Here is a 13,624-nt window from a genome sequence, read left to right on the forward strand (position 1 = left end):
GTTTTCCTGTTTATATTATGCATTTCTGTAGAGGCAAAGTAATCACCGTTTTGCATTTGACACATCAGAACCTCTTCTCTATTTCAATATGAATTTCTATCCTATGACATTTCTGATACATACTTTATAACTCAGATTACTAAAATTTTAGTTGAAGCATGACTTCTCTGTGCAGTAATTATGAGAAATATCTGTTCAGAAACTGAATCCCACTTTTATAAACCTAGTTACCTTGAGGATGTTGACTGTGATTTGTCATCTGTCCTCTGAGTGTCTAGAAGCCGCTGGAGTTGGTTCTGTAAACCCACACGCTCTACTGTCTGTCTGGAAAATAATGTTAAATTGTTATCCTATTTTTGTTCCTAAAAAAAGCTACCCATCAAAGTACTAAAAGAGGCACAATTGTTTTCAGTAAACATCCCTTTAAAAAAGGCCTTTCTCATTTATAATTTAAGGGGTGCACTCAGACAACGTGTACAAATGCCAACATACACAAAGGAGAACTCTGTTCTGCAAATTGCTTCTAATCCTTGTGACAACACTTTGATCATTTTATTGAACCTTCTGAAAGTTGCCTGCATTATATATATTATTTATTACTAGCAATGATGTTGGTGTCAGCTGTGAGATTAGAATTAGAAAGAACAGATTAGAATTAGAAGGAACAGATCGCTTTGGAATTTCCCAACTAGGAATCTACAGAGGTCTGATTAAATCAGAGTCCCTGAAATTTGGCAGTACTTTCCTTTAACTCTTTTACCAATGACTGGAGAGAAAAGTTAGTTTAATTTTTTTTTTAAAATATTACTTAGGCAGTAAATCTTTTACTTGTCTAATTAATGTAGCCTTCAAATGGATGGACAGGCAGTCCTCAACTTACAACCACAACTGAGCCCAACATTTCTATTGCTAAATGAGATACTTGCTAAGTGAGTTTTGTCCCTGCAGGATAACTCAAGAGAGGAACAAATGAATCACCTAGAGCAGAGGTGGGGAACCTTGGCTCTTTTATGACTTGTGGACTTCAACTCCCAGAATTCCTGAGTCAGCATGGCTGGCTCAGGAATTCTGGGAGTTGAAGTCCACAAGTCATAAAAGAGCCAAGGTTCCCCACCCCTGTCCTAGAGGCTGGGGTGAACTGCAATTCTACTTGTGCCTCTCTTGAGTTACCTGCATTGAATGGCGAGTGGTCCCATGGTGAGTTGGCCAGGGCAAGTGGACTGGAATGAGTTGGCTGGAGCAAGTTGGCTGTGGTGAGTTGGCCCATTCCAAGTTGGAATGTAAAAGTTCAGAAAGTTTTAATATAATATTAAAGAAGTGTGAAATTAGCTCATCATGGCAGCAACATATAAATGAAAAAACTTGCATTTTTTAAAAAAATTGTGAAATATATTCTTCCATTTCCCTCATGGTAGATAGTCATTTAGTAGAGAGCAAGTACACTTATTCAGCATTCATCTGGAATGATGTGACTCCCCAAACACAAAATGAGGGTGAACTGAGTCCAGTGCTTATAAGTCAAAACTAAAGAGACAAAGCAGTATACTTTATACCAAATAAGTTTATAGAGTTGCTGGCAACACAGAAGCGATATCTAGAAATTTCTGCTTCATAGATTATGGCCACTTCCATATTTAAAATTAAGTGATCAAGTACCATGTACTAGATTATATATTTTATTTTAAAACATGACCCTTATCTTAGCTTTCATTAACAATATTTAAAAGAGTTATTCAGAACTTCAAGGATAATTATGAACACATAATTTAATTTTACTGTAAGGATAATAAAGGTTCACCTTTAGTGAAGATAGGATCTCATATGAGGAGGCCAAACAAGGTACCCAGTTCTAATTAACTGTATAACTATTTTGCAGTTAGCATGACATTTAAATAAAACCTGTTCACTGCTCATTTGCTTGATGAAATGTTATGGCAGTGTGCCCAAATCTTTCTAATCAGGCATAACATTTTTCATAAAATAAAGTACTGAGAAGTTTGTATCAAAAACCAGTTCTGTACAGCACTGACTGGCTAGTCCATGCCATATGACATCAAGACACTATCTGCATTCTCCTCCCATATTTTTACAAATTTGGAAAAAAAAACCTTGTTACTTCCACTTTTCATACTATCAAAAAGCACCCTGCTTAACTATCAGATCAGTATCTTGATATGTCTTGGAATTTACTAAAAGAAACAGGCTATTTAATAGAATTGGATTTGGAAATGGAATTAGTTAAGGATTGCATGGTAAAGTGGGCTCAAAATATTCAAGAACCGATTCCATTGGATATATGGGAGGTAATTTGGGTTAGAAACGTAAAATTTACTCAGGCCCAAAATTTAAGAGAAAATTTTTATAAGATGTTTTATAGATGGCATCTGGATCCTAAAAAGTTGTCTTGTATGTATCCTAATTTACAGCCCAAATGTTGGAGATGTGGTAGTTTGGACGCTACTTATTTTCATATTTGGTGGACTTGTAAAAATTTAAAAGCTTTTTGGATTAAAATTTGGTGGAACATTCAAAAGATTTTCAAGAGAAAGATAAAGTTCACTCCACAATTATTCTTATTGGGTGTTATCACAGATTGTGATACTAAAGAAATCAATTTGATATTGAACTTGATAACAGCTGCAAGGTTATTGGTAGGGCAATATTGGAAGAATGATTGCTTGCCTACTATAGAGGAATGGACACTTAAAGTGTCAAATTTAGCAGAAATGGCTAAGATTTCTGCTTATTTGAAGGATCATTCACAAGAAAGATACATTTCGGTTTGGAGAAGATGGATAGATTATATTCAGAATAAATATGGGACTAAAAAGTTCCATTTAGCTTATGAGTAAATTTTAGATTGTTATAGTTTATGATAGTGGAAATTTTTCTTTTTTTATTATTAGCTCTAATTATATGGTATTATTATTATTTTTAGTATTAGTATTGTTTAATAATTTGGATACTTTTATCTTACTTGTATTTATGTTATAGGGGAGTTGAAGCACATTATGAATTTGGTTATTTACGGTATATAGTTGGTTAATGTTAGTTAGATTATGATTATTATATTTGTAACCCTGTATTCAGCTCTGGGAAGTGGGGGAGGGGGAGGGGGGTTTAAGGGTGGGTTGGGGAGGGGATAATATTGTAATCTTTATAAAACTTTTTAATAAAAAAAAGAATCAGGCTATTGGTTCTTTCCGATAAGTTTTATGTTTAATAAAACTGCAAACTTTTTACATAAATACTTGTTTAAAAATCCCTTTTCCAGTAAATGGCAACTGTTCCAAGCATTAAAACTGGTACTATAATCCTAGAAAGGCTTTCTTTCACTGTAAGCTATACAATTCTCTGGAGAAGTGATCTCTTTTTCTATATTTAAACAAATATTTTACTGCCAGGAATTTAATTTAATTTCCCCCTTTTCCTATTGTTAAAAAAGACTTTTCAAAAATTTAATAATTTAATTGCAAGACATTATGTGTGTGTGTGTGTGTATGTGTGAATTAGTCTTTTATTTCCTTTTTCTTTAGTAAGCTACAGTATATGTGGATTTTTCTCATAAACATGATTTTAAGTTTTAGACATTTCTGGAAAACCCATTCTAATGGGATATTTTTAAGTAAATACTTTTAGATAGAATTTAGTTATTTATGTAAAGATAAGGTAAAAAAGATAAGGTAACAGTGTTCCGTGTGCCTTTGGCATCTAGTCATGCCGGCCACATGACCACGGAGACGTCCTCGGACAAGCGCTGGCTCTTCAGCTTTGAAACGGAGATGAGCACCGGCCCCTAGAGTCGGAAACGACTAGCACGCATGTGCGGGGGAACCTTTACCTTTACCTTTAAGTAAAATAAAAACACTAGCATTTTATTTATTTTATTGACATTATTTATTTAGCTATAGTTATTGTCTTTTGATGCCATGTTTCCAGGAGTATAGAAAGGGATAGTAGCAATAATAAACTCTACAAAATGGAACTTTAAAATAACTCACAGATTCCATTGCTACATAAACAAATAAAATAGGATTCAAATGACTAGTTATGATAAGCACACCCTTCAGCAACTCCTTTAAAAAGCAAAGCTCTCACCTCTCTCTCTCTCTTTTTATGTTCTTTCAAATTCTTTTTCTTTTTCAGAACCTCATAAACCCGCAACATATCTTGCTCAATCTTTCCTTTTCTTTTGACCCATTCACTCTACATTTTCAACAACTTTCTATAAGAGCGACAATCTGCCTGACATAAAACTACAGTGTATTTTTCAGATTTTCTCATTATCACCTCTTTTACTCTTTCAGTCAAAATCCTGTCTAACATCCTCCCAGGCATACTTAACAAACTCATCCCTTTGTAGTTATTACAGTCACTTTTGCTACAGGGGAACAATAAAAGCATTCTTCCAGTCATCAGACACAGATGTAGCCTTTGCACACGTTAAGTAAGTTGCAAACCACATCCATATTTCAACATTTCTACAGTTACACTATCTCCACCTGCAGCTTTACATCTGTCCACCTTCTCACATTATGACTTCTCACTAACCTTTTGTTGACATTTATAACATTTCTTTTAATTATACTCTTCACCACATAACTCTCATTCCCATACAAATCTCTAAAACACTCTTTCCAATGATCCCTCAGCTTGGTTTCATCCCAAATAATTTCACCATTTTGTTTTTAATTCCATTCATTTAGCTCAAGTCTTTTTGTTTAGTCTTTTCATCCACTTCCAAAAATTGCTTTGCATTTTGAGGAAGTGTGGTATCAGATTTTGGATTCTCCATTCTCTTATTTCTTCATATAGGTTGAGTAACAAGCAGGATAAATAATTGTTATAGTAAGAAGAGAAAAGCTTTTTTCCAGACTTGTAAAACCATTTGGGGGAGCCTAAAGGTAGGTGCCATGAGACCTCATTTTTAAAATTTAAACAAATTTGCAATCTACTTAGAGACCTCCGGTTCCTAGTTAGACCAAAAAGTATTAAAATTACTGTCAAGAAATTAAGTTTTATTTAATTGTTAATCTTTTAATTTAATTCATTTACTCTCCCCCCCCAGCAGTTTTTTGCCAGTTTTTGCAAGATAAATTGCTTAATGTTGAATGATATCTGACATAATTTGACATAATTTATTCAGTTATAAGTGTTAATTGGTGATGAAAAAGATGCAAATATGTTATTCATTTGTAAGGAAAGAATGATGTGTAATTTATGAGGAGGTATACCTACTTGTGTCAGAATCTCACTTCTACTACAGGGGTGAGATTTAGCAAAGAGCTTGCAACAAGTTTGACCCTTTGCTTGATGTAACAGGACTTGTTTTTTTCTGTAGGAAATATCTCTAGTAGAATACACAGAGACATATACCAAGTATCTTACATTTATTATGCTGCCTGTAAACAGTTTGGAAATTGACAGCTTTTGCTCACCACAAAATTTGGCCACTGGGCTGGTCCATTCTATAATATGGTATCTTCTTTTTCCCTCTCCTATAAAATCTTGGCTAATGTTTACCTTTGAAATAGAAAATTTCCAGAACAGCTATATTTTTCCTTCTCTCAGTTTAAAGCCATATGATACTGCCAGAGTGTGCATAAAAATGCAGCCACCTCCTCATTACTGCTTTCACTTTCAGAATGATTTGCTTAAAATGTGGAACAAAACTGACAGCACAAGTCCAGCTGTGGTATATTTAAGTGGATAATTTCCTGGCTCAAAGGACATAAGATTATTAACTGGCTTCTCAGTTGTAGAGCTTTTGAAAGGACAAATTTAAAGCTAGAAAGCATCCACATGATTTCAACCATATGGAGGCTGAATCTGCGGTACTTACAAATGGAAATGCTCATATAGCATAGCAAAGGATCTGGAAGTGGCAAAACGTATTTTAAATGGCTCACTACTAGCCCAGTTTGTAGAACTAGACACACAGAAGATTTTTTCCTTTTTTTCTCTTGCCTATAAATTTCCTTTTTTTGTGCTATTTGCCTCTACCATCTGTCAGCACTGGTTGTAACACAAAGTAGTAAGATCATCTCTTTAGCAAGTTTCTGAATTATTTCCATTTGTTATTTCTGACTATTTTTGCTCTACTTCAGGGGTATCAAACTGCCGGCCCACAGGCCGGATGTGTCATGATAAAACCGCGCCCACCCCATTGCCAGCAAGGGAAAAAAAGTCACAACATGTTGCGACACGTCATGTGATGTTGCGAGTTTGACACCCCTGCTCTACCTGTTTTTGTCTTCCAAGTACATTTTTCAATGTTAATATTTCTTGAATTAAAATATTTCTTAAATTTGTCTCCAATGCAAATGATTACTGCATTAGGTTTATTTATATAAGGCAATTACAATTTGCAAAACTGTAATTGTAATTACTACATTAGGTATATTTATATAAGGAGATTACCATTTGCAAAACAATGTAGAGTTTAAGTATTTGGGATTATTCTATAAATGTAAACTACTACTATTAACTATCGTAGAGATATTACCTTGAAATATATGTATCTATTAAGTGGAGATGATAAGTCACTCTGAAAAGATAAGTGTTTAACACTCACAACACCTGAATTGTAGGTATCATCCTTTGTAAGAATTTGTCAAACAATAGGCTTCAACCATGGATGTCTGCAGGAGGTGGACAAAAAGGGGCAAATGATAAGGCCTAATGGCATATTTATATGTTTGCATCAATGTCATGTGAAATACATAACCATGACATCATTGCATTGTGTCATCATTCTGGCATCACTGTAATTTGTTAGCAAGCAGCTGGCTTCAACTAGATTATACAAAATCAGATCCAACTGAGTCACTTTCAATAGTGAGATGGGCAGCATTTAAATTAAACAAAAAAGCAATCTAAGGAACTAGATTGGCCTCTTGTCTGGAACCAACAGTGCTTTCTTCTTTTCCAGCAAAACCTTTGTGCTCTATCTGTCCCACCCTTGGTTGTGAGTTGTAGCAGTTTCTTCAGCATGTTCAACAGTCTTAGAGAACTACTAGTCAATAAAGCAGCAGAGCTAGATTTGGAAAGGCATTGTCCTTGTTTAATCAAGCACTGGGGTGACTCTGCTTTCCAATTGTTATTCCTGAGCTAGTGTTGAATAGGAAAGTTTTGAGTAAATTGCAGATTCCTAAGGAGAAATTATGAATAATTTAATAAGCATGTAAATGATTTATATCCACATTTCTATATAGTGAGAGTGCAATGGCGTAATCAAAGAGACTGACAGTGGATAAAAATTGTTTATGAAAAAAAATAGAATTAGAAGTAAGAATTCTATGATACGAGTGACATTTTATTGAATGTGTCATTAGACCACAGTCTCAGTCTAGAGAATTCAGGTTTATTTCAACATGCCTTGCTTAGAAGGCAATCCTGGAGAACCTTTTCAGTTTATGCTTATCCATGGAATGTGTTTTCAATATATCCATCATATGTCCCAAGATGACATAAACACAAATAATAAGATATGCAGCTAGCCAAGGATCTCACTATCTGTTGACTGGTGGTAGACCTTCAACTCAAAGTATTATATGATCTATCATGCAGATATGCATGAACCATAAAGCAGCCTAAATTATATACAACATTAATAAAGCCCTGTTTTTGAGAACAATTGGGATACCCCAAGCAATTAAAACTTACTCTTTTAGCTGTTTTGTTAACTTCACAACCTGGGACGCCAATGACATACAGGTCTCCACCACTACTAAGTAACGTGAACACATTGTGTATCCTTGACGTTCAGCACTCTGGGAAGGTTTTTCACCAGCATGGTTTTGCATAGTCACATTTGCTCCATATTCCACCAGAGTCTAAAAATATATAAATATTAAGAGCAGCTATTATGTTGAGTGCACCGGGTTCAGTATATGGCAGCCTTCCCAGTTTTATTCCCACCAGATATAATACATATACAACTTCAAGAATTAGCTAATAAAACCAATAGACATTCTGTCTGGGAATCATGGGAATTGTAATTCCCTATAAAAGTTAATGAAACCAGTTTGGGAATGTCTAGCTTATGCAAACTATTACTGTAAGAAGAGATATGGGAGAGTGAGTTTTCACACTGCTACTAAAAAAGAAAACAAAATAAGAACACATTTCACCATTTCAAAAACAAAGCACTGAAGGAAACATGGCCAGCTCCCTTCAAAGAGGGGGCCAAAAAGACTATTACATAGGAAAGGAACAAAAACAAAGCACAAGAGCATTTGAACTGGGTGTTTTTTTTGCAAGTAAAGTTAGTTTTTGAATATAGTTAAGTGAAGTTGCTGAAACTCTTTTGGTTATGGTCTCCTAACTTTATTCAATAAATATTATTTTTTTTTCTAAATTCTTAAGATTTTCTTGTGAGGTTCTAAGTGGTTTCAGTCCTGCTTGATTGGGTGAAGCCAGACATGATGAATGCTGCAAGAGGCCAGAATAAATTAAATTAGTGGAGGATAGGATAAGCTTTTTTTGGGGGGGGGAGGAGCATAAAAAGGAATCGGTATAAGCAGCATACTTTAGTTATTCGGTGAAAAAAAGGATGATATATAGTATTTGTGCTGAGAAGGTAACAGTAATTTTTAGATGATTTTTTGAAGCTGAATAAGCTAGGTCCTAGGAGAATTAATGATCTGTTCCTTCAAGGTCTTTCCTATACTCTTAACTTTAAAAGATTTCAAGGAATGTCATGTAATACTTTGTAATACTTCAAAGAATGTCATGTCAATGATAGTCTTAAGCTTTGAATGTTAAATAGCTCACCATAGATACAAAAGTTCCAATTTCATTTTTCAGCTGTTATATTTTATTTAATAAACACATTCTACTGAGTTATTATATTGTAATTATATTGTTAGCTGAACAATATACTAAGCAGAGCACTTGCCAAACCTGATACTATTTGTTGCGAGTGCAATAGCTGATCCATAGAATTAAAGCTGAATTCTTTGAACTGTTATTCATAAATAACAGCTGTTATAAAAGAAAAAGTTGACTGCCCTCTATCTTATTGAGGATTTCAGAAGCTCCAGAGTCATAGTATGGTTTAGAATTTACATAAACACAGCATCCATAGGAAATTAGATCATCAGACAGAAGCATTCCATTTAAAAGATACTAGAGGTGAGAGAGACATGCAGTATGATAGGGGCCTAGTTCCATATAATACTTTTTATGAAAAATATCCATTCCAGAAAAATCATTTAAAATTATGTACAGGTCACTGATATGAACACTGTATAATATTTTCTTTCCTGAATTAATGACCAACAATTGTTTGTTTTTGTTTGTAGTGTACCTCAGCATGGGGCAGTTGAAATTTTGTTTCATGATAACAACAGAAACTCAAAACTTCCAACATAACAATCCAAATGGTCTGAAGTAAAAATAATACCTCCCCTTTTCCCATATTTTATGCAAAATCCCATTTCTCTTGCAGGCCAAACATATTGCCTCATTCTGTTCTGAGTATATTAGATCAGTGTTCCTCAATCACGACAACTTTAAGATATGTAGACTGCAAATCCTAGGAGTTGAAGTCTACATACCTTAAAGTCAATATACCTTGCTGAGGTTGAGGAACACTGTTCTAGAACATAGCATATATCAACTGTCATTCAATGTAATAGAGCTTATGTTTCAAGTTAACAGTATTTCGCAAAGCTGTTATTTGTGCCTTTCCAGATGTTGCTGACAATTGCCAGCATCCCTCCCCATGGACCATATTGATTGGGGCTTTGGGGATTTGTAGCTCAGCAACATCTGGAGGGCCACACGTCTGGCAGGCCCATTCCTGTTTTGATGATTTACCTGAATACATCCTAAGTATCCATGCTGAGCAGCCACGTGAACTGCACTATTACCATCCTGATCAACTTCATCCAAAGAAATCCCTTGCTCTTGCATAAACTGAAGAAGCCACAGAAGGATTTTTTCCTACATGGAAAAAGAGACATTTTATAAACTATGTAAAGAACAAAATAGGCACAGTGAATATTGATAATTAAAATGATGTGATATATAAATGTATAAAACACCACAATATGTTTAGCTAGTACCTGCACAACAGAATTTAACACCAATTGCTTCTTTAATTCATAGAAAACCCATGTTAGATGCTATTAAAATTCCATCGAGTATCAACAAATTTTAAATACTCTCATCCTACAGTTGATAACTTTTCCATAAGAGTAGTAAGCATTGTTGAACTATGTTTGACTAAATATGCATATGGTTTTGTGATACATCTATGGCAGGCATGTCAAACTGCCAGCCTGCAGGCCAGATGCATCATACTAAAACCAGACCCACCCCATTGCCAGCAATGGATAAAAAGCTGTGATACGTCACGCGATGTCACGTGATGTCGCAAGTTTGATATGCCTGGTCTATGGTGATTGATTTTAAAATATATGTGCAATCAAAAGTTCAATAGTTAAAATATCCATTCTTGCTTTTCTTGGCATTAAATATTTGAACTAAATAGTTAAACTGTTGGCTATTTATCAATAAAGTTTTAATGTACAAAAATGCAAGATAGCATTGTGAACATGTGTTATCTATTAGTTATGGTCTCCTAACTATAGCATTCAAGTTCAGGCAAAATTGCTATTAGTACCTGTACATTGATGGCACAGATTTTCCCCCCAGTTATAATAAATAATGATTTGTCTATTTGTTCTGCAACCATGTTCTATAACGATATGTTAACTTAATTAGTCTATTTATATTTAGCTATTTGGATTATTGTGATATCTTTTCAGCATTTTGATTTTGTGTGATTTTTTTCCTTTTAAAATGAAAAGAGTAATTAAATGTTGGGAGTAATAGAATCAACATTAATATATCATGGGGCAGCAGTATCAAGCTCTTTGGTGCCCCATGCTGAAATTAATCATTGTCATGACAGAAAAAGATGGTGTTACAAGAATTTTAGAATCTGAACTATTTCCCCACTTACAACCTATTTATTTGCCAACATCAGAGGCATCTTTAGCTTTTTTCTAATAGCCTTCCTATGATGTAGTGAGCATTTGGATCCTTTAACTGACAATGAATAAGGTTGATGTTTACATAGACACTTCCTATATCTTGTTCAATTTGGAAAACTACCATTACAAGCAGACATTTTCTTAATTGACTAAATATTCCTGGCTCATCAGTCCCCTTGCTTAGGCCCTGTCATCTCACAGCTTGATACTGCAATGTGCTCTACAGGCTACCCTTGAAGAGGATTCAGAAGCTACAGATGCTACAGAATGCATCTGCACAGTAGTTCTTGGGGCCCCTAGGGTGATCCATGTAACACCGCTGTTGTGTGAGCTGTACTGGTAGGCAGTTTCCTGCCGGATCCAATTCAAGGTGTTGATTATTACCTTTAAAGCCCTTTAAGGGATGGGCCCAGGCTACCTGAGAAACTGTCTCACCCCAGTAGGATTGGCCTAACCTAGCAGAGCTGGCAGAAGGGGCATGCTGCAGGCTCCATCAGTCAAGGAATTCTGCTGGAAGGGGTCCAGGAGAAAAGCCTTTTCTGCTGTGGCTCCTGCCCTCCAGAACCTCCTGCCCTTTGAGGTGAGATCCACACCTACCCTCTTGGCCTTCAGTAGCACCCTTAAAATCTGGTTCTGGCAATTGGCCTGGGCCCCCAATGGGGGTGTATCATACTGAAGGTGGTTATTGGACTGAGGAAAAGTTTCTACTGCACTCTGAGAATATTTTGCTCCCTTCCTTAGGTAACTTTAATGTTAGTATTTTTTATTTTAATATTTAATGTTTTACCTTGCTATTTTTACTCTGTTGTAAGAAGCCACCTAGAGTTGCTTCTAAGTGAGATGGGTGGGATACATATTTAATAAATAAATTGATAAATGCACAAATTCTCATAACATTTTTGTTTTAAATATTTAAACCCTACCTCATATCTAAATAGTATGCTGAAGCTCCACATTCCTAAAAAGACATGGCCAGGGACACAGCAAAAATAAAATTGATGTAATTAAAATTAAATTAAATAAAGACAGTTATTATGATTATTCTATATCTTCAAATTATGGAATTGCAAGGGACCTTTTAGGCCAACCACTTTCTCATTGAAGGAATCCAATTAAAAATCCTCTGTCAAGTGCCTCTGCTTGAACACATCCAGCAAAAAAAGTCTATTGTTTGCTTGGTAATTAATCTACTGTCAATCTCCTCTTCTTGTTGGGAACTTATTTATTTTTTGGATATCTATATCTAATCTATATCTATATCTATATCTATATCTATATCTATATCTATATCTATATCTATATCTATATCTATATCTATCTATCTATCTATCTATCTATCTATCTATCTATCTATCTATCTATCTATCTATCTATCTCAAGGCTCAAGGTTGACTCAGCCTTCCATCCTTCCGAGGTAGATAAAATGAGGACCCAGATTGTTGGGGGCAATTAAGCTGACTTTGTAATAATGCCGCTTGGGGTGTGTGTGAAAGCCCTAATAAGCAGGCATATACATAGAATGAAGGCTACTGCTAAGCTTGTAAGCTGCTCTGAGTCTTCGGAGAAGGGCGGGATATAAATGGAATTAAAACAAAAAAAAATATCTACCGTATCTACCCTATCTATCTATCTATCTATCTATCTATCTATCTATCTATCTATCTATCTATCTATCTATCTATCTCCTGCCCTGTGTTCAGATACTCAAGGAGAAAGGCATAATGATCTATTCTCCCATTTTCCCCACAGTATCCTATGAGATGGGTTGGGTTGACAGAGATTGTTTGACCGAAAGTCAACCAGTGAGCTTCTGAAGGGTAGACATTCCTTCAAGTATTTGTGAAATACTTGTTTCTTCATTCATCTTTCATTAAGATATATTCAGTTCTCTTAGTAACCTTAATATTTTCTACTTCATATACTGCAACTATGTTTAGATTTAGAATTTTCCCTGAGTCCTCAACAGATTCAGCAGTACAGAATTATAGTAAATAAATAAAATCATAGAAATCTATTCATGCATTGATCAAACTGACAATTTTTCTTCTAAATGCTACAATTAATTATAAACTAGTAACCAAGATTGCTAGACACCACCACTGAAGCAGACAAAATAAAGGCAATGAACTGTAATAAATCTATAATTTTCTCCAAGATAAAGCAATGTAAAGCAATGGAAGAATGAGATTAGTAAAATTGTAATAAAATTCTTTATAAATGCTATTAAAACAAAACATATTGCTGACATATAATAAAGAGATAGAATTACATACAAAGAAACAAAATGTAGTGCAGCACACAAAGCCCTGAAAAAATCTGCAAGTTGAAAGCTGATTTGCTTTGGATTATGAGAACAGCAGTATGAGTTAATCAATATATTTAAAAACTGTTACACCAAAAATCTGTAATCAGTCAGACAACAGATTTTAAAAAAATATTCATTGGAACAAGTACTTAACATCGTTCATTTTCTCCATATGACTAAGATGGAATGCTTCTTACAGATTTATATGTTGAAGAAAAGGCTTATGTAAACTAACGCCAAAAAAAATTAGTTTTTCTTCAGAACTATTCTTTTATGGTTGTAAAACCTAGTTTTTAGTTAATGACCATTTGTAAGT

General features: G+C 34.7%; 1 protein-coding gene across 1 annotated transcript in view; it reads right to left on the minus strand.

Moving 5' to 3' along the window:
- SNCAIP (synuclein alpha interacting protein) overlaps window positions 1–13,624 on the minus strand; it is a 124,633-nt gene that overhangs the window by 12,603 nt on the left and 98,406 nt on the right. The window contains exons 7-9 of the mRNA XM_083356252.1: window positions 9,823–9,948; window positions 7,666–7,835; window positions 232–324 (exon numbers count right to left, since the gene is read on the minus strand). Coding sequence (XP_083212378.1) covers window positions 232–324; window positions 7,666–7,835; window positions 9,823–9,948 — 389 coding nt within the window. The remainder of the gene's footprint in view (window positions 1–231; window positions 325–7,665; window positions 7,836–9,822; window positions 9,949–13,624) is intronic.

This window comes from Vipera ursinii (assembly GCF_947247035.1).
Source record: "Vipera ursinii genome assembly, chromosome: 2".
Lineage (NCBI taxonomy): Eukaryota > Metazoa > Chordata > Lepidosauria > Squamata > Viperidae > Vipera > Vipera ursinii.